Raw genomic sequence first — 20,330 nt, forward strand, 5'->3', positions numbered from 1 at the left:
TCCTTAGTAGCCTTTTTGTTGTTGCTGGTCTTCTTCCCAGACCTGCAAACTCGTGCAATGTGTCCCATCTTTCCGCATTGCCTGCATATTTTGTCCTTGGACCAGCAGTCCTTCTGGTCATGGTTAGTTCTGCCGCAGCGATAACATTTTGCAAATCCCCGTGTCATTTCGTGGGTGCCGTATTCCTGTGGCTTTTGTTGAATTTCCGCAGCTCCCCTGGCTGCTGCTTCGTACGATACTGCCACGCTGAAAGCCTTATCTAGCGTCAGCTCTTTCTCTGAGAGTAACTTCTGTGTTCCTTCACTCAGGAGTCCACAGACAAATTTGTCCCGTAGGGTATCTGCCAGTCCTGCTCCGAACTGGCAGTGCTTTGATAGCTTGCATAGTTCCGTAAGGTACTCAGCATTGCTCTCATCTTTATGCTGAGTTCTCATGTGGAATTTAAATCTTTCTGCTATCAACAGCGGTGCAGGGTTTAGGTGTTCCTGTAGGACAGCAAGAATTTCGTTAAAACTCTTCGCCTTCGGTTTGGCTGGAGTAATCAAGTCCCGCAATAGGCCGTACGTTCTAGCGCCCATTAAGTTTGGCAATACCGATGACTTTTTCTCATCGGCTATTTCGTTTGCCTCGCAATATACCTCGACTCTTTCCACATACGTGGTCCAGTCCTCTATTGTATTATCGAAGGCAGTGATACAGCCAGTCTTCGGCATCTTGAAAATCTAAAATGGTGCCTCCCGCGCTTTGCCTTCTTCCACGATTTAACAAAATGGCGCCTCCCGCGCTTTGCCTTCTTCCCCGCTGATTAAGATGGCGCCTCCCGCGCTTTGCCTTCTTCCTCGCTGTTGCTAGCGCTGCTTTCCGTGGTTTCCGTTGCAACCTGCAGCTCCTCGCGGTTTCCTGCGCGTTTAATATTAAAAAAAAAAATTATTTTCCCGTTGTGGAACAACCCTGTGGGACTCTTGCCTCCCTCTTCTCGGGTCTATACGCAGCCCGGCTTCGTAGCACCGGCCGCGCCCTGTGTGCTCCACCCTCTCTCTTTCCTCTTCCCGACAACGCTGCTCGGCCCCATTGCAAGCCACCCGCTCGAGTTTGCGACCGCCGCAGCCCAGGAAGGATCAGTGTACTACCTGCCACCAGCCTGATTAGCTGAAGCACCGTCGACAGGAACCAGGCCCCGCTTTCGACAGCTTCTCCAGCAATCTTCAACTCTGCTAACACAGGGGCGGATGCCCACGGTCGACGCCCGTTTCTACTTCTTTCTTCCTTCTGGCCTCGACCTCTGCTCACTTCGCTGCAGGAATGGATCCCAGGAGGTGGTGCAGACTGTAGGTAAGTTCGTATCTGCTCGTCACCAGTATTATGTCCGCGAATGATTGAGACACGGACAGCAGGAGTTGAACAAAACAAGTCTTTACTGAATGAAGTCAATCGGGAAACTGAAACTACAGAGGCTCACTAGCGCCTTTTATACAGGGGTGGTCACTGCCGGTACTGCAGTCTGAGACCAGTTATTCTCTTAAAGGTACATACACAACAATTGCAATGATTCCAAAGACCAAACATGTACATTTTGAATACAAAAAGTTATTTATTTTACAAACTCTGTGTGTGTCATTTCCTCATGACAAACTAATAGAAAGAAACACAAAAAAACAGGCATTAACATAACTAGTTCTCAGAACCTGGAGATAATGTCCAAAACACTAAACAAAAGTTTGACCACGAACCTCGGCCTTTAATAAAAAATTGACCAACATTTTGTCACACCTCCTACTTTTTGCCCTTCGATGGTGATCTCCTTCCCTTGCGCACTTCCCCCCTTCCCACCCTACTGTTCCTCCGTAATGGGACCCCAGTGGCTGCAGCAAGGCTGCTGGAAGGCTGCTGATTGTCAGAACCTGAGACTGCAGATGCCCTTGAAGGACGGCCTCGACCAGCTCTGGGCCTGGAGGGCCCGGCTGCAGACTGCACCAACTCTGCATGGGCGACAGCAGTCTGTCCTACAGGCGGTGGCAAGTGCAATGGAGAAGTGACAGTGGTGGCAGCAGGAATGCTGTCATCTTGAGAGAGGACAGCAACTCCCTGCTCGACCGACACACTGGCACTCCCACGGGGCAGCACTTCAGCATCCGGAGCAATCTGCTGGAGCACAGATTGCTGGCCTGCAGCGGCGCGGTGAGAGCCCCGGGGAAATGTGTTCGAACTAGCGAGGATGGCAGCAGTCAGTGCTTGCGTGGCCTCAATCTGAGTCTGCATGAGAGCAGTCTGAGATGGGGTCATGGCAGCCAGTGATTGAATTGCAGCACTAAGCATTAGCGTGGCATCCACCTGTGCTGCAGCGAAGTGCTCCACACTCCTTGCCAGTGATTCATTGCATTCGGCCCCTTTCCCACTGCACCCATGAGCTCAGTGTGCATGTCCACCGCCTGGGTGTTCATTTCAGCGATGCGCCGCTCCTCCTCTGCGTCCAGTGCAGCAGGACTCGCTGGCATACTCTCCGTCCAGGGAGAAGGCCCCCTAGCTTCCCTACCCCCATTGCATTGCTGCAGCCCGCTGGGTCCTGGAGCTTCACCCTCGTCAGACCCTTCCCCCCTGATCCCCTCCAGGGAAGGCGTGTTCCCAGTGTGGGCATGGGCTTCTTCGGGAGAGGGTGACGCTGATGCTCCGGCTTCCTCTTCCTCCTCGCCTGTAGCTTCACTCCCACTGGCTGCTTGAGGGCCCGTCCCCTCAGCTGGTGAATCACCATCTGAAAGCAGGGAGGTACAAGAGTGGCTTCAGCGTGAGGACAGGGGGGCAGTAAGGGGGGAATGAGTGCAGCGATTTAGGAAGTTGGATTGAAAGTGTCAAAGGCTGGTGTTGTGAGGTACAAGTGGAAGGAGAGGACAAAAAGGTGATGACCTTACCATTGCTGTCCAGAATGGGGTCGGCCTCTCCAGGGGCGACAGGACCAATCACCCGGCTTGCCACAATCCTGTGGACGCGCGTCTCAAGATCGCTGAGGGGTTGCAGCTGAGGCCGCCCTCCACCCGTCCGTTGCTGCTGTCTCCTATTATGAGATAGCTTGGCCTGCAAGAAAAAGGACGGCGTCTGAGTAAATATACAGCCATGGTCTTGCCTGATGTGCCTCCCATAGGTGAATAGCCCTTACTCTATGCAGCCATGGTCTTGCCTGATGTGCCTCCCATAGGTGAATAGCCCTTACTCTATACAGCCATGGTCTTGCCTGATGTGCCTCCCATAGGTGAATAGCCCTTACTCTATGCAGCCATGGTCTTGCCTGATGTGCCTACCATAGGTGAATAGCCCTTACTGTATGCAAAGTGTGGAATGTGCATGTGTGTTTCATGAGAGGGCCATAGGTGTTGGATGAGTGTTGGGCATTGGGGTTTTAAGACCCTCTGGTCATAGAGTGAGGTTGAGATGGAAGGATGGAGAGGTATTGAAAAAAAGCCACTCACCCTGACGACCCGAGTGAAGTCGTTGAACTTTATTCTACATTGAGTATGGGTCCTGGGCACCATACTCCTGGAGGAGACACTCTGAGCCACCTCCCTCCAAACTCTCCTGTAATCGCCAGGCAAAGGCCTCCTGCCACTCTCTGGGTACAGTATTGATCTTCTGCGCTCCACCGCACCAACCAGAGTCTCCAAAGCCCGCTCGCTGAAGCGCTGTGCTCGTTCTCTCATCCTCTCCATAGTCCTTGGCTGCAAGATTTAGGCACAGGTTTCTCCAGGCCGAGATTCAAGGCTCCAATGAGCAGGGTGTGGCTGAAGAGCAAGATCGACACTCCCCTTTAAGAACTGTCTGGCTCCAGTGTGTCTGTGTTCCATTGCTAACTGACAACACCTGCGCTGCGCCCGTGCTCTGAGTTAGCGCCTCGCTCCTCGGCCTTTGCGCCTTAAGACAGGCGTGTAGGAGTCCATTATTAAGGAAGCAGTAACAGGACATTTGGATAAGCATAATTTAATCGGACAGAGTCAGCATGGTTTTATGAAGGGGAAGTCATGTTTGACAAATTTGCTCGCATTCTTTGAGGATGTAACAAACAGGGTGGATAAAGGGGAACCAGTGGATGTGGTGTATTTGGACTTCCAAAAGGCATTTGACAAGGTGCCACACAAAAGATTACTGCACAAGATAAAAAATCACGGGATTGGGGGTAATATACTGGCATGGGTGGAAGATTGGCTATCTAACAGAAAACAGAGAGTTGGGATAAATGGTTCATTCTCGGGTTGGCAATCAGTAACTGTGGTGTTCCGCAGGGGTCAGTGCTGGGACCCCAACTCTTTACAATCTATATTAATGATTTGGAGGAGGGGACCAAGTGCAACGTATCCAAGTTTGCCGACGATACAAAGATGGGAGGGAAAGCAGTGAGTGAGGAGGACATAAAAAACCTGCAAAAGGACATAGACAGGCTAAGTGAGCGGGCAGAAATTTGGCAGATGGAATATAATGTTGGAAAGTGTGAGGTTATGCACTTTGGCAGAAAAAATCAAAGAGCAAGTTATTATCTAAATGGAGAGAAACTGCAAAGTGCTACAGTACAAAGGGATCTGGGGGTCCTGGTGCATGAAACACAGAAGGTTAGTATGCAGGTACAGCAGGTGATCAGGAAGGCCAACGGAATCTTGGCTTTTATTGCAAGGGGGATGGAGTATAAAAGCAGGGAAGTCTTGCTTCAGTTATACAGGGTACTGGTGAGGCCACACCTGGAATACTGCGTACAGTTTTGGTTTCCATATTTAAGAAAAGATATACTTGCTCTCGAGGCAGTTCAGAGAAGGTTCACTCGGTTGATTCCGGAGATGAGGGGGTTGACTTATGAGGAAAGGTTGAGTAGGTTGGGCCTCTACTCATTGGAATTCAGAAGAATGAGAGGCGATCCTATCGAAACATATAAGATTGTGAGGGGGCTTGATAGGGTGGATGCGGTGAGGATGTTTCCACTGATGGGTGAGACTAGAACTAGGGGGCATAATCTTAGAATAAGGGGCTGCCCTTTTAAAACTGAGATGAGGAGAAACTTCTTCAGTCAGAGGGTAGTAAATCTATGGAATTTGCTACCTCAGAGAGCTGTGGAAGCTGCGACATTAAATAAATTTAAAATGGAGATAGACAGTTTCCTAGCTGATAAGGGAATTAGGGGTTACGGGGAGTGGGCAGGGTAGTGGACGTGAGTCTAGGTTCGGATCAGCCATGATCCTATTGAATGGCGAAGCAGACCCGAGGGGCCGTATGGCCTACTCCTGCTCCTACTTCTTATGTTCTTATTTAGCGCTCCAATCACCTCCAGGGGCGATGAAAGCCAAGCTTGCAATTGCAGGCGATAATTAGCGCCAGGCGCTAAACATTGTGCACGGCCAATAATGGCGCCCCAAACGGGGCGATACTGAATTTTTCCCCCAAAGAATGGTATAAGTTATTTCTCTACAATATACCTCTTTAAAGTGATTGAACACTTGAAAGTGGGCTAATGCTCTGAAGTTACCTAGGAACTCCTGGAGTTTTGGAAAAAAGGTGCACTTTTTTTTCTTGCACATTCACAATACAAATTTGGAGATACAACATTGAACTTTGAAATATTGGCCCTAAATTTCCTTGATCTTTTTGTGGTAACAATGTTGTATTCTGGGCAGTTGGGGTGGAGTTTGAGAGAGACTGATGAAGTGAGTATGAAGAATGCATGACATAGATGTTTCGAGGCATACTGTGAAGGAGCGAGGTGCACTAACCATCTTCCCTTCCTGTGCATTTTAAGTTGTAGGCATTGCATAAGGGTGTGAGTGTTGCATATCAAGATGGGGACGTGATTCTTTACAGAGAAAGTGAGGGATGGGTGAGGGTGCAAGGGATGTTAGAGTGAGTTGGGATGTGCAGGGGAAGGCTCCCAATGCAGATTGATGGGGATGATAAGAGACGGAAGGCAGATTGAAGGTAAGTGTGCTGTTATACTCACTTTAGCTGATCTCAACAGATCATTAAACCTTTTTCGACACTGAACCCATGTGCGTCTGCACACAGACCTCAAACTCACCACCTCAGCAATTTGCAGCCAAGCTGCCATGGTTTGCTGGGGAGGCCTCCTCCTTCCGTTTCCAGGGAAGAGGACCTCCTGATGTCCTCTAACTTCCTCCACAAGAGCATGGAGGGAGCCCTCATTAAACCTGGGTGCAGCCTTAGTTTTTTGTGCTGCCACTCCTGCAGCAGCCAGCACTTTTGACAGGAAAAAGCTAATGCTTCTGCAAAGGGGACATGGTCCCTTTAAATCTTTACTGAAACAACGCGTCATCAGAAGCGAGTGTCTGACACTCTGCAAGCAATTGCCTGGAGGGACCTGCACGTCGGCCGTAATGAGGCCAGTCAAGGTAAAATCTCATCTGCGGGGCGACGGCAACCAGGAGCTGGCTGGGAAGATGCCGACCAGCGGGCCTGCCGTCAACCCGCCTCCTCAATCAAAATCTCGGCCAGTATTACTTCTTTCTTTTCAGTGAGCTGGTCCTCTACAGCAGCTACCTTCTTATGGTGTCTTTGATGTCAATTTCCAGATGTCAAGGGATTTAGATGGCAGTAAATTTCAAAAGACAGGAACTCGGCAGAAGCATGAATGCAAGATAGTGTATCAGATGACCCATGTTGGTTATAATAATTATATATTAGCTTAAACCTAGCATTCAATATTTTCTATCATCCTTCCTTTTGTTATTTGTAGTTTGATCCATTTTGGGTTGGCGGATATCTGTGCTTTCCCAGAGCCCTTAATTTTTATTCTTTATTCATGAATTATTGTATTTATTCTGTTTACCTCCTGTTTTTGTTTTATGCCACCCCGATAGCACCAAACTATAGGCCCCGATAATAACTGTGGGACGCGAAGGGAGCGGGGGTTGGGTGGAGATTTAGTGGCCAGAGGTCCTGCTGAATTTAACGTCAGGGCCTGATTCAAATTTTTCGAACCGCAGCAAGCCAGATTGAGAGGTTGTTGGGCGGGTGGGCAGAGGGTGAGTGGAGGTGAGTCGACATGGGGTGGGTGGGAATTTGACATTGGAGGTCAGGAGGAGTTGAACATCGGAGGTCAGGAGGTGAGTTGGACATTGGAGGTCGGATATCGGGGGTTGAACATCAGGGAGGGGTGGATACCGGGGATCCGATCATGGGGGCGGGTCAGCTGATTGAGGGGTGATCCACAGAGTAGCTTCGGGGGCTGGGAGGAAGCATTTCTGCTCCTCCTGGCCACAAGCAGTGCTGGAAAAGCACTTAGCTGTTCCATCCAGCCGTTCTTGCCTCCCTTCAGCTGCCGGGTTTCCTGAGACCTGAAAAACCCAGCCCCCAGGAGTTCAATGTGAAACAGAGGTTGAGTTTGTGGCAAGCAGCCTTATTAAAATATTTAAATGGCAGACCTGCCTCCGGAGAGCAGGCTAGTTGTCTGCTCCCGAACCCGCCTCCATTACAACCGGAGGCGGGTTGGGGTTGGGTTAGCCATTTAAACATTTTTAACACCCCACCCGCCTCCCCTCTGCCCGTCCTTGGGGTTTAAATTCCCCCCGTAGTATCCCAACAGCACTTGTTATAGGAAATAATTTCTGATTTTCTTTCCATCTGCTTTTAAAAAGCCTTTCATCGTTAGAGGGACAGAAGCAGATTACAATTCAGGTTTTCTGCCAGGCACCCAGCCATATTGTGCCAGAACCATCTGGTTGCAAAGAATCAGTACTTGTCCATGTTGAACACCACTTGGAGGAAGCACTGAGGGAAGCAAGGCACAGAGCAGCATGGACGTACCATTACTGATTGAGATGGTTGAATCCTGAGGGACATAACTGCCAGGCTTGGCCTGCTTCAGGTGGTGAAGGAACAAACATGAGGAATTTAACCTACTAGGCTCCTGCCAATTATATCATAGCATATCTGTCCATGATAGCATTGGCAGAAGTCGACACCACACAGTCCTTGTGAAGTCAAAGTCTCAACTTCACATGGAGCACCGTCTCCATTGTGGAGCATGACAGTACCACTATGCTAACCAGGACAGACTAAGGACAGACTTATCACCCCAGGAGCAGCAGTAGACAAACCTTAGAATGAGGCACCAACCTAGTGAAGCTACAACATGGCTACCTGTATGCTAAATACAAGAAGCAGCAAACTATAGATAGAGCTAAGTGAATCCAAAACCCATCAGAGTAAAGTACTATAGCTCTACCATTTCCAGTAGAGAATGGTGGTGGATGTTCAGGCAACTAACAGGAAGAAGAGACTCATGAACATTACCATCCTGAACTATGGCAAAGCCTGGCACGTGAATGCAAGGAGCAAGGCTGAAATGTTTGCCAACATCTTCAGCGAAAAGTGCCAATTAGACAATTCCACTCGGCTTCCTCCCAAGGTCCCCATCATCATAGTGTTCAGACAACATCCTAGCTATAGTGCTGAACACCTATGCACCAGAACTAGCGGCTCCCCTAGCTATGACACTGGCATCTACCTGACAATGTGGAAAATTGCCCAGGTATGTCCTGTCCACAAAAAGCAGGACAAATCTATCCAAGCAAATTATTGCCTTATCAGCTACCCCCAAATCATTAGCAAAGTGATGGAACAAGTCATCAATCCGTCATCAGCAACACCTACTCACAAATAACCTGCTTGCTGCTGCTCAGTTCAGGTTCTGTCAGAACTATTCAGTTCCAGACTTCATCACAACATTGACAAAGCATGGCACCAAGGATCCCCAGCAAAATTGATTTCAGTGGAGTCAAGGGAAAACCCACCAATGGCTGAGGTCATACCCGACAGAAAGTACAGTAGGATGTTTGTTGTTCAAGGCCAATCATCGTAGCTCAGGACATCACTGCAGAAGTTCTGTAAGGGGTGGTGTGTGGGTGTTGTTGTTTGTCAGCTTCACCTCTGACTCCTTTGAGCGGTTCGAATCGCTCCCACTCCCTTTTGTTCTAGACTTTGGACTTATTTGGGGGTCATAATAAACTTGCAATAGACACCTGGGTTAGTCAAAAAGAATTCAGATCTTTATTTTGAGACAGGAAAATATACAATACAATAATACTTATACTTTAAAAAGGTGGGGAACACTCAGAAATAAGTGAGGGAGAATTACAATACACAAAAACCCTTACCCTCCCAACCCCACTACACTAGCTAGGCTGGAATCCAGAGGACCAGGAAATGCTCACCAAAACAACTTTCTTGACAGATGTAGTGGTTCGTGATTTCGGGGTTCTCTTTAGTTATGGCGATTGGGGCCTGCTGTACCTCGGATGTGGTAGAAGACTGCACCTGCGTTGGGTCTTCAGTTTGAGTTTGTCCGCAGATGCGGTTAGTCGTGCTGTTGGATCTATCGGGTAAGTACCCAATTTTCTTTGGTTAGGGCTAGTTTTAGGGTCTTTTGTGTCCAAATCTTACCCAGGGGTAAGTCAGACTAGCCTGTAGAGTGGAAACAAGTCTTTGGTTCGTGAGTTTTTCGGCGGTTGGTTTCTTGTTGGTCGCGGTGGCCCAATGTTACCTGGTTGGTGGTAATATTGGCAGTTGTTGGTTTCTATAGGCCTTTGGTTGCCGCGATCTCTGTTTCTTCTTTCTTCCTTAGAGTCTCTGATGATGATCTCTCTCTTGAGCTGGTTGGCTGAACTTGAACTTCTGTCTCTTGAGCTGACTCGAACCGGTGACGAACTTAACTGTACTCTCGTGTCTCGTCTGTTTAACTGAAAAGGCAGGCCTTAATTATATTAATTTGGGGCCTGGCTTATCTGACCGCCAAATCTCGGGTTTCTTTGTTAAATTTGGCGGGCTCGTTTTTTGTAATGTGTTTTAAAACTTTAACGAGTTTAGGGGATGGCTCATCCAAACTTAATCGGCCTTTAACTGATTTCGGGATTGCCTTGAAACCAGTTTATAAATGCAAAACGTTTGTCAATCTCTTTAATTGATTTTGGACTGTGGTTTGTTTGTGGTAACCTGTAGGGCTAATGTTGCTTCCTATGTATTCCTGGGGACATGTCCTATTTATTCGATACCTGGCTCTGCGAATTCTCGGCGGGAAAACAGGCTTCATTGTCCTTATGTAAAACTGGGGCAGCCCTGGACATTCCTTAGACAGCCCAATATCCAAACTCGGGGGCCCACTCTCCTCCCCTTTGTCCCAGCCTTTTGCAAGCCTGGACATGCCATAGAAACATAGACACATAGAAGATAGGAGCAGGAGTAGGCCATTCGGCTCCTCGAGCCTGCTCCGCCATTCAATGAGATCATGGATGATCATCCAAATTCAGTACCTGGTCCCTGCTTTCTCCCCATACCCCTTGATCCCTTTAGCCTTAAGAAATATATCCAACTCCTTCTTGAATATATTTAATGAATTGGCCTCTACTGCCTTCTGTGGTAGATAATTCCACAGGTTCACCACTCTCTGGGTGAAGAAATTCCTCCTCATCTCTTGATGCACTATCAATTACTCAAAAGACTGAGGTTAAGCGAGTAACTAACAGGCTTTTATTAACAAGAGAATGAAGGTGTGCCTCGAGTGGTCGACCAGTCCAGAATACAGAGGGACTGTGGAGCAGTCACCTTTATACCTGGACTCGTGGGAGGAGTCAGCCGAGGCATGTACAGACATGTACACAGTGGAATACAAACACACACACAGGCAGGTATAACAGTGGTTTACCACATCTCTGTCCTAAATGGCTTACCCCTTATCCTTAGACTGTGACCCCTGGTTCTGGACTCCCCGACCATCGGGAACATCCTTCCAGTATCTAGTCTGTCTAGTCCTGTTAGAATTTTATACGTTTCGATGAGATCCCCTCTCATTCTTCTAAACTCCAGCGAGTACAAGCCCAATCGACCCAATCTCTCCTCATACGTCATTCCTGCCAACCGAGGTATCAGCCTGGTGAATCTTCACTGCACTCTTTCCATGGCAAGAACATCCTTCCTCAGATAAGGTGACCAAAACTGCACACAATACTCAAGATGTGGTCTCACCAAGGCCCTGTACAACTGCAGAAAGACATCCTTGTTCCTGTACTCAAACCCTCTCGCTACGAAGGCCAACATACCATTTGCCTTCTTAATCGCCTGCTGCACCTGCATGCTTACTTTCAGCGACTGCTGCACAAGGACGCCCAGGTCTCGTTGCACTTCCCCTTCTCCCAATCTATTGCCATTCAGATAATCTGCCTTCCTGTTTTTGACACAAGTGGATAACCTCGCATTTATCCACGTTATATTGCATCTGCCATGCTTCTGCCCAATCACCCAACCTGTCCAAATCATCCTGGAGTCTCTCGGCATCCTCCTCACAGCACACACGCCCACCCAGCTTTGTGTCGTCTGCAAACTTGGAGATATTACATCTAGTTCCCTCGTCCAGATCATTAATATATATTGTGAATAGCTGGGGTCCAAGGATCGATCCCTGCGGAACCCCACTAGTCACTGCCTGCCACTCGGAAAAAGAGCCGTTAATCAAACTCTTTGCTTTCTGTCTGCCAACCAGTTCTCTATCCAAGTCAATACCTTGCCCCCAATCCCATGTGCCTTAATTTTACACGCTAATCTCTTATGCGGGACCTTATCGAAAGCCTTTTGAAAATCCAAATACACCACATCCACTGGTTCTCCCTTATCTATTTTACCAGTTACATCCTCAAAAAATTCCAGTAGATTAGTCAAGCACGATTTACCTTTTGTAAAGCCATGTTGACTTTGTCCGATCCGGTCACTTTTTTCCAAGTGCTGTGCTATTACATCCTTTATAATGGACTCTAGCATTTTCCCCACTACCGATGTCAGGCTTACCGGTCTGTAATTCCCCGTTTTCTCTCTACCACCCTTTTTGAATAGTGGGGTAACATTAGCTACCTGCCAATCCATGGGTACTGTTCCAGAGTCTATCGAATTTTGGAAGATGACCAGCAATGCATCTACTATTTGTAGGGCCACTTCCTTAAGTACCCTAGGACGTAGATTATCAGGCCCTGGGGATTTATCGGCCCTCAATCCCATCAATTTCCCAATGTCTTTTTAAACCAGCCAAATCATCCTGGGATTTTTATTTTAAATCCCTCCTGCCCAATAACTCTTTAAAACCGTCCAAAAGTCTCTTCCTTATTTTAACTCTTTGAAATCTTCTGTTTGGCCCAACCACACTTTTATCCCCTTTTACAGATTTCTTCTGTGATGTTCCCAAAATCCTTAAAAAAAATTACTTTCCTTGTGTCCTGGGGTTGTGCAGAAATTTTCGAACCTTACAGTTCCTCAGGGAAATGTCCTGAGCCCAAACATCTACAGCTACTTCATCAATGACCTTTCCTCTATAATAAGGTTAGGAGTAGGACTTGTCCTCGTCTTCAAGTCCATTCACAACTTTTCCGATAATGAAGCAGCCCATGCCCACCTACAGCAGGACCTGGATAACATCCAGGCTTGAGCTGACAAGTGACAGTAACCTTAGAATCATATAAAAACCAAGCCGTGACCACCTCCAATAAGAAAAGGCCCAACCAGTTCCCCCAATTTTCAAATTGCCCACCATCAGCTTCCTGAACATCAGCATAAGCTTAACTGGATAAGTCATATCAACAACGTGGTACTTTACGATGAGTGGCACACCTCCTGACTCCTCAAAGCCTCTTCACCATCTAAAAGACTTAAGTCAGGAATGTGATGGACTACTCACCATTTGCTTGGATGCGTATAGCTGTGACAACACTTAAATAATTCAAAACTATCCAAGACAGAACTCTGTTTACAAAAGCAAAATACTGCGGATGCTGGAAATCTGAAATAAAAACAGAAAATGCTGGAAATACTCAGCAGGTCAGGCAGGATCTGTGGAGAGAGAAACAGAGTTAACATTTCAGGTCGATGACCCTTCGTCAGAACTGACCAATCTGTTTGATTGGCACCCCTGCCACTGGACTCAGTATCCACCGCTTCATCGCTGATGCTCCGTGGCTGTAATATGTAATATCTACAGGGTGCACGGCAACAACTCGGCTTGCTTTCTTTGGTAGAACTTCCAAGCTCTGTGACCTCTAATAACATGGAAAAGGACAAGTAGAGCTAGATCATGTGTAAGGAATTAACAGCAGGGCTGGGGTTATTTGTCTCTGGCCAGTCAGAAGCCTCTGAGCTGCTCCAGGGGCCCCCTTGCGGTTTCGAAGTGCTCCCCTATTCCTGAGTTCTGACCCCCGGACTTATTCGGTGGTGATGTAGACAGAAAACAACGTGACTCGTGGTTTGGGTGCAAAACAGAGCAGTATTTATTGAAAACAAAAGAAAGAAACAACTTAAAATAATCGATGGCTCTTGTGCCTGGTACAACACTTTTGCTTAAACGCAGTACACTTAGTGTCCACTAGAGGGCACCCTTTCAGTGCAACACTCCTTTATTTAATACACGCAGTACACTCAATGTCCACTAGAGCGCTCCCTGCTCAGTGCAACACTGCTTTTATTTTAAATCCAGCACTTTTTACTTAAAACTCTTTTGCTCACTACAGCATCTTAGCTTAGTGGCTTTTACTTAAAAACACAGCACTTTAATTCAGTTACTTTAAAAACAGCTAACAGCGTTCACCACAGCACTACTTTGCTTGGTGCAACACTCCTCTAAATACAGCACTTTAAAAATAGCTACAGAACTCAGGCCTAGAAATTCAGTTGGCGCCGCGCCAGGGCTTTAGCGCCGGAAATTTAGCGCCGGCGCTAAGTCCCCCTGCGCGCGCCAAAAATTCAGTAGCGCCGCGCCCAAACGGCTGCCGGCGCTACAGGAGGGTGTCAGCGCCTCGAAATGGGCGCTGACTGCCGCATTGCGGCGCAATTCCGGCGCTGCGGCACCCGATGCGGTGCGGCAGGCTGGGGAAGTGCAGGCCTCCTCCTTCAGTTAAGGAGGAGCTGCCTGCACCCGCCCACTGGCCGTTGAAATCTTGAAAAAAATGAGCCCGGCACCTCGGAGAAGTGCCGGGCTCGCAGGCCAGACGCATCTGTTCTGCGGGGGGGGGGGGGGGTGGAGGAGTCCGGGGAGGGAGGTGCGGGCAGGCGGCCGGCGGGAAAGCGGCCGGCCGCCGCGCGACCTTAATGCGCCGGCGCTAACTCGCGTAGGACTCTGCTGAAACATCGTTAGTTGCGGCTGCCACGGGCGAGGCGGCCGCAACTCAATTTCAGCGTTGGGGCCCGTCACCACGGCAACCGGGACGCTGCGCACACCGATGACGTCATCGGTGCCGGCGCAGCGCAACTGGTCTAACGCCGATGGCAGGGCCCCACTGAATTTACAAACCGGCCATAACTCCGGCGCTAGGCCCTCTAGCGCCTCAAATGGGGCGCTAACCCTACTGAATTTTCAGCCCTCAGTGTTCATCACAGCACTTGAGCTTGATGCAACACTCCTTTAAATACAGTTTTAAATACAGTACTTTAAAACAGCTACTCTTTTAATACAGTTTTAAATACCGAATTCAGTGTTCACCATCGCACTTCTCTGCTAGGTGCAACACTGTCTTACTTAAATAGGGGAGGAAAAACGGACACAATGAGGGAAATCAACTAAAATCAGAATTCTAACGAAATTCCCACTTTTACTCCCACCCCTATGCCTATCCTAAGTTGCCTTGTGGAAGGCCAGAAAAATATATGCTCACCACTGCAATGCCAGCTCCGTGCCCTGCGAACTTAGATCTTCACTGCCCTGAAGTGAAAAGCACCCCAGTGTTTTAAAAGTAAACTGCTGGTGTTTCGCTTCCACAGACAGACTCCCACGCTGTAGAGGCACACGGAGGCAAGGCCAGAGAGAGAGAGAGAGCTTCTGGGAAGCTATCTTTTATACCCCCATTTGGGGCCTGCCCAGATCTGGATGTTTCTGGGCTAAAACAAAAGGGATCCAAACTGCCCCATTGTCTAGGGTGGGTTTGAATAAAGTTGCAGTTTAAATGTGTCCATTGTCTGTGATGGCTATCGAATAAAGCTGCAGTGGTTTGAATGTGTCTTCATTGTCTGTGATGGGCCATCGAATAAAGCTATTTCCTTCATTGCTTGAGTAAATAGCCTTGAAGGTATTGTAAACAGAAAGTCATTGTTCTGTGGTCAACTGAAACTGCAGTCTCAAGTGGTTATTCCCTTGTGTACACAAAGTAGCAGTTTCTGTAAACACATCGATTGTCTCTGCAGGGAGGGGGGGGAACTCCCCTTTGATTGGCAGTTTTGACTGCTCCATTGTCCTTTTCTCACAGACACAAGCTGCTCTTTCCAAGTCCTTTTTTTTGTCTTCGGCCATGCGGTCCGACGGCCATTTTTATCCCTGGAAATTTAGAGGCACATCGCCCAGGGATTCTTTAATCAAAAATATTAATCTTCGGAACTGTAAATTATTGTGAATTCTTACACATGGGAACACCATCAACCCCAATATTTGAGATGTGACGTTGATTTTCACTATGCATTTTACAACAATACAGTGTGTTGAATTGCGTTGGATCCACATGCATCTGGTTTTGTAGTTGGGAGGGAGACTTGTTAATAAAAAATAACATGATTAAACATCTGCAGACAATAGAAATCAGATTAAATAAGGAATGCAAAATGCATTTTAATTTGTACCCAAACATGGAGACAAACTACAATTCTAACAATTCATTGTGGATCATAAATTGGTGAAAATATTCTAAGGGGGGAAAATTGGCTTGTGCCCACTTTGGGGCGCTAACTTCGCTGGGGCGCTACTTTTAGCACCCCGAAAAAGTTAGCAGCCCAGCACCTGAAATTCAATGGTAGCGCCCCAAGCAGGAGGCGGGGCACTACTGGAAGCGCTCCCCCTCCCTCTTGGGGCGCTCCCATGCAATATCTCAGCGCTATGTGCAGCAGCGCCATGCGCCGGTCTCCCTCCCCTGATTAAAGGAGATGGACCTAGTGCAGTGTGCACCGGGGCCCTGCTGGGCCACCAGGGAGTGGGGTGCCGGCGAAAGAGCCCGGCACTCAAGAGGAGTGCCGGGCTGATGGATTGCAGCCGACATCCTGCAGGAGGAGGGCAGAGAGGGCAGGTGCTGGCAGGCGGCCCAAAGAAAATGGCCGCCAGGCACCTGCCCTTCAATTATCAACGTCCCGGCCACAAGATTGCGGCCGGGGCGTTGTACATGGTGATGACATCATCACCGGAGGTGCAGAGCTGTGGGGCGCTACCGGCCACCGCTGCCACTAACCTCCCGCTGAATTTTGCAGGAGGTGTTAGCGGCGCCGCGCCTGGGCGCTAGTTGCTTTGCACCCCGTTAGCACCCCCTCAGATCGCTAACGGGAGGCGCAAAGCAACCAAATTTTTCTCCCTTTAAATGTTCAATATGTGTAAGTACTGCAACTTCATGCCATTCCATGTATTTGAATGCCGAGTCTCTTGGCGAGATACCTGTATAACGCAGATTCTGGAGGAGTGGGGCAACTCGGATAGCAACTTCCTGATTTCCGCATTTAACTGCATTTGCGGTCACCGGAAGTTGCTGTCCCATTACACTTTAATTACAGTGAAAATGATAGCCTCACCATTACAGGAAACTTTGGTTTATCCGGAGGTTGTATGTCCGGAATACTCGATCTAACGGCAAAAATCAGGAGCCATTTTCTGTAAGTTTTTTTAGATTTCGTTCTTTTTTTTTCCCAGTCAGCCACTGCAAGGTCTGTGGCTATAGCAACAGCTTCAGCTAGAGATGCTTGCAGCTGCAGCCGACTCTTTAGAAGCTGTTGCTAAGCAACAGTGTTTGTTGTCAGATACGGAGATGAAAACCTCCGTATGCTTCAACATTAACTTTGTATGTCCGGCAGTTTTGATAGATCGGCAACATGCCGGTCCCGTCGGTGCCGGATATCACAAAGTTTCCTTGTATTTCTACCTCAAAATCCAGGCCGAAGTTTTCAGCTTGTCAGATCATCTACAGCCTCCGAGGAAAGGATTGTAGTCTAGCATTGATCTCCTGATGACTTCATGTTCCATCTATGCTCAGTAACTGCTTTTCACTTGACCATTGTGCTGTACCAAATGAGCTTCATCTGTGTGGCGAAGTATGGGTGAAAACTAATGGCATTATGACTTATACAACATCATCCGCACTGGGATCGACAGGACCTAAAAAAAAACACGATCAATATTAAAAATGTAAGGAACTTTTCCTGAGAGCTCGCTTTCAAAATATTAGGATAATTATACCAGTTTTTCTTTTTCTTTCAGATACCTGCGCTCTTCCTAACAGTAATTCCACCACACAGGACTGCGATCCTTCCACTACACCTAAATCCTCCACTTTTCTACTTGTGTTTCTTCTGGGGCAGTTGCTACATGGGATTGGAGGAACCCCTTTGTTCACACTGGGGATTGCCTACATCGATGACTCTGTCTCTATTGATAAAAGTTCCCTCTATATAGGTATGCTTATATGACGGCTTGACCTTTCACCTGGAATTGTTACATTTACTGTCTAAGTGTAGATTACTAATTTTTAGGAAAATTGTAGTACTCTGGAATACAATTCCAGATGTTCGTTGATGACTGCACAGTGTTCAGTGCCATTCACAACTCCTCAGATAATGAAACAGTCCATGCCCACATGCAACAAGACCTGGACGACAATAGTAATCTGGGATGTAATGTTTAAGTTATCCACCAGATGGAGCCAAAGATTAAGGGATCATATTCACCAGTGTTTAAGGTAATGTCCTGGTACACCAGTTAGTATGGTAATGTGGCATTGCATTATGGGTATGACTCAGAGGTGAATCCTCCATCTTGGTGCTCGTGCAGTTAGAAATACTGTGTTTTGCTTGCAGCCTGTAAGAGATGTTTCTCTGCTACACCGTGTAATAAACAGTTGGGTTTTCTGCCTAAGAACTCGCTTCTCTCAGTTTCGGACATTACCACTCGGATATCACAACGACGTTCAGGCTTGGGCTGATAAGTGGCAGGTAACATTCGCACCACAGAAGTGCCAGGCAATGACTATCTCCAACTAGCAAGGGTCTAACCACCGCCCCTTGACATTCAACGGCATTACCATTGCCGAATCCCCCACCATCAACATCCTGGGGGTCACCATTGACCAGAAACGTAACTGGACCAGACACATAAATACTGTGGCAACAAGAGCAGGTCAGAGGTTAGGTATTCTGCGGCGAGTGTGTCACCTCCTGACTCCCCAAAGCCTTTCCACCATCTACAAGGCACAAGTAAGGAGTGTGATGGAATACTCTCCACTTGCTTGAATGAGTGCAGCTCCAATAACATTCAAGAAGCTCGACACCATCCAGGACAAAGCAGCCCACATGATTGGCACCCCATCCACCACCTTAAACATTCACTCCCTCCATCACCAACGTACCGTGGCTGCAGTATGTACCATCTACAAGATGCACTGCAGCAACTTGCCAAGGCTTTTTCGGCAGCACCTCCCAAACCCGCAACCTCTTCCACCCAGAAGGACAAGGGCAGCAGAGGCAAGGGAACACCACCATCTCCAAGTTCCCCTCCAAGTCACACACCATCCTGACTTGGAAGTATATCGCAGATCCTTCATCGTCGTTGGGTCAAAATCCTGGAACTCCCTACCTAATTGCAGTGCGTGAGGTGAAATTACTCCCACAGTGCTGTGGTTCAAGGCAGCTCACCACCACCTTCTCAAGGGCAGTTAGGGATGGGCAATAAATGCTGGCTTCGCCAGCGATGCCCACATCCCATAAAAAAAAAGAATTAAAAAAAATAGGGATGTTATGATATTAATACTGTATGTATATCACATTAATTGTTGAAAAACAAAACATTTATTAGGCATTATTATTAAATTGCCAGTTGAAGGGGAGCCTTATTCTGGTTGGCAAGGGGTAATTTTCACCACGCTTATGAGTGAGTAACGTGATGGTGAATTTTCATGCAATTGATATAAAAAAACATTTTGCCAAGAACTTTTTTTCTGAAGACCATGGGCTAGAAATTGGCGTCCTTAGCGCCTCCTGTTATCGCCTCCGGGCGGCCATAACGGTGCACTATCGACTTACCGACCGGGTGCGGCGAAATAGAAACATAGAAAAATAAGAGCAGAAGTAGGCCATTCGGCTCTTCAAGCCTGCTCTGCCATTCAGTATGATCATGGCTGATTCTCTATCTCAATACCATATTCCCACTCTCTCCCCATACCCCTTGATGCCGTTTGTGTCTAGAAATCTATCTATCTCCTTCTTAAATATATTCAGTGACTTGGCCTCCACAGCCTTCTGTGGTAGAGAATTCCACAGGTTCACCACCCTCTGAGTGAAGAAATTTCTCCTCATCTCAGTCCTAAATGTGCTACCCCGTATCCTGAGACTGTGACCCCTCATTCTAGACCTCCCAGCCAGAGGAAACATCCTCCGTGCATCCAGTCTCTCTAGCCCGGTCAGAATTTTATACATAAATGAGCGACTCCCGCTAAATTGGCCGAGAGGTTTGCGGCGGCGGTAACACTTTGCACCACGATCTCCTGCGCCCGGAGATCGTGACGTCATTGCCGTGTGCATCGCCCTGGTAGAGCCTAGGACCTAAACTTCGGTTCCGTCCCCTGCAGCATTGGCGGGCGACAGCACCGACAGCTGAAGGAGGCATTGTTCGGGAAGCCGGGAGCTTTGGAGGCGCAAATAAAAGGGGATGTTGGCGCGGGTAGGAGAAAAATTTTAACAACGCTTCGAGCGATTTTTTTTTGATTGCTCCTAGGCCGCGATCAATCCGCCTGGCCCTCTGCTGGAGTGCATGGGGCTGATCGGGCCGGATCGCGGCTGCCGTAGGGGACCAACTAACTAATCCAATGCAGAGCCGGCAGTGATGACCCTTCCCTTTAAGGGACGGAAGGAGCCTTGGATTGCGGCAGCGCTGCACGGGACATTGTGCAGCGCTACACCACTACCACCCCGGCTGCGTTCTTTAGCGCTCCAGGAAGGAAGTCGAGTGCTTGATTTGGCGCTCCACTTCTTTCCTCGAGCACTAACACCAAATTTCGCGGGAGTTGACAATGATTAGTGCTTGGCGCTTTTTTGCACTCCAACTGGGGCGATGCTGAATTTCTAGCCTCATGTCTTTTGAAATAGTTGTGTTTTGTCATGAAGTAGCAGTGACTGAAGATTTATTCTGTGCACTAAGTGAAGCAAAATTATAAATGTGCTTATAAGGAATTAAATACGATTTTGTTACACCTCACGCACAGTGGAAATCTTCATCTATGACTCTAATTATTATAAACAAAGCTATCAGTACATTTACCACTCTTTCATAGGCACTATTCTTCTATGTTTTAGAACTGCAC

General features: G+C 47.9%; 1 protein-coding gene across 1 annotated transcript in view; it reads left to right on the forward strand.

The window, feature by feature from the left end:
* The window catches only part of LOC147124487 (solute carrier organic anion transporter family member 4C1-like), a 173,458-nt gene that overhangs the window by 66,940 nt on the left and 86,188 nt on the right, over window positions 1–20,330 (forward strand). Inside the window, exon 3 of the mRNA XM_085987777.1 lies at window positions 17,237–17,431. Coding sequence (XP_085843903.1) covers window positions 17,237–17,431 — 195 coding nt within the window. The remainder of the gene's footprint in view (window positions 1–17,236; window positions 17,432–20,330) is intronic.

This window comes from Somniosus microcephalus, chromosome 1, assembly GCF_052327205.1.
Source record: "Somniosus microcephalus isolate GS21.2 chromosome 1, FLI_Smic_1.0, whole genome shotgun sequence".
In the NCBI taxonomy this organism is placed as follows: Eukaryota; Metazoa; Chordata; class Chondrichthyes; order Squaliformes; family Somniosidae; genus Somniosus; species Somniosus microcephalus.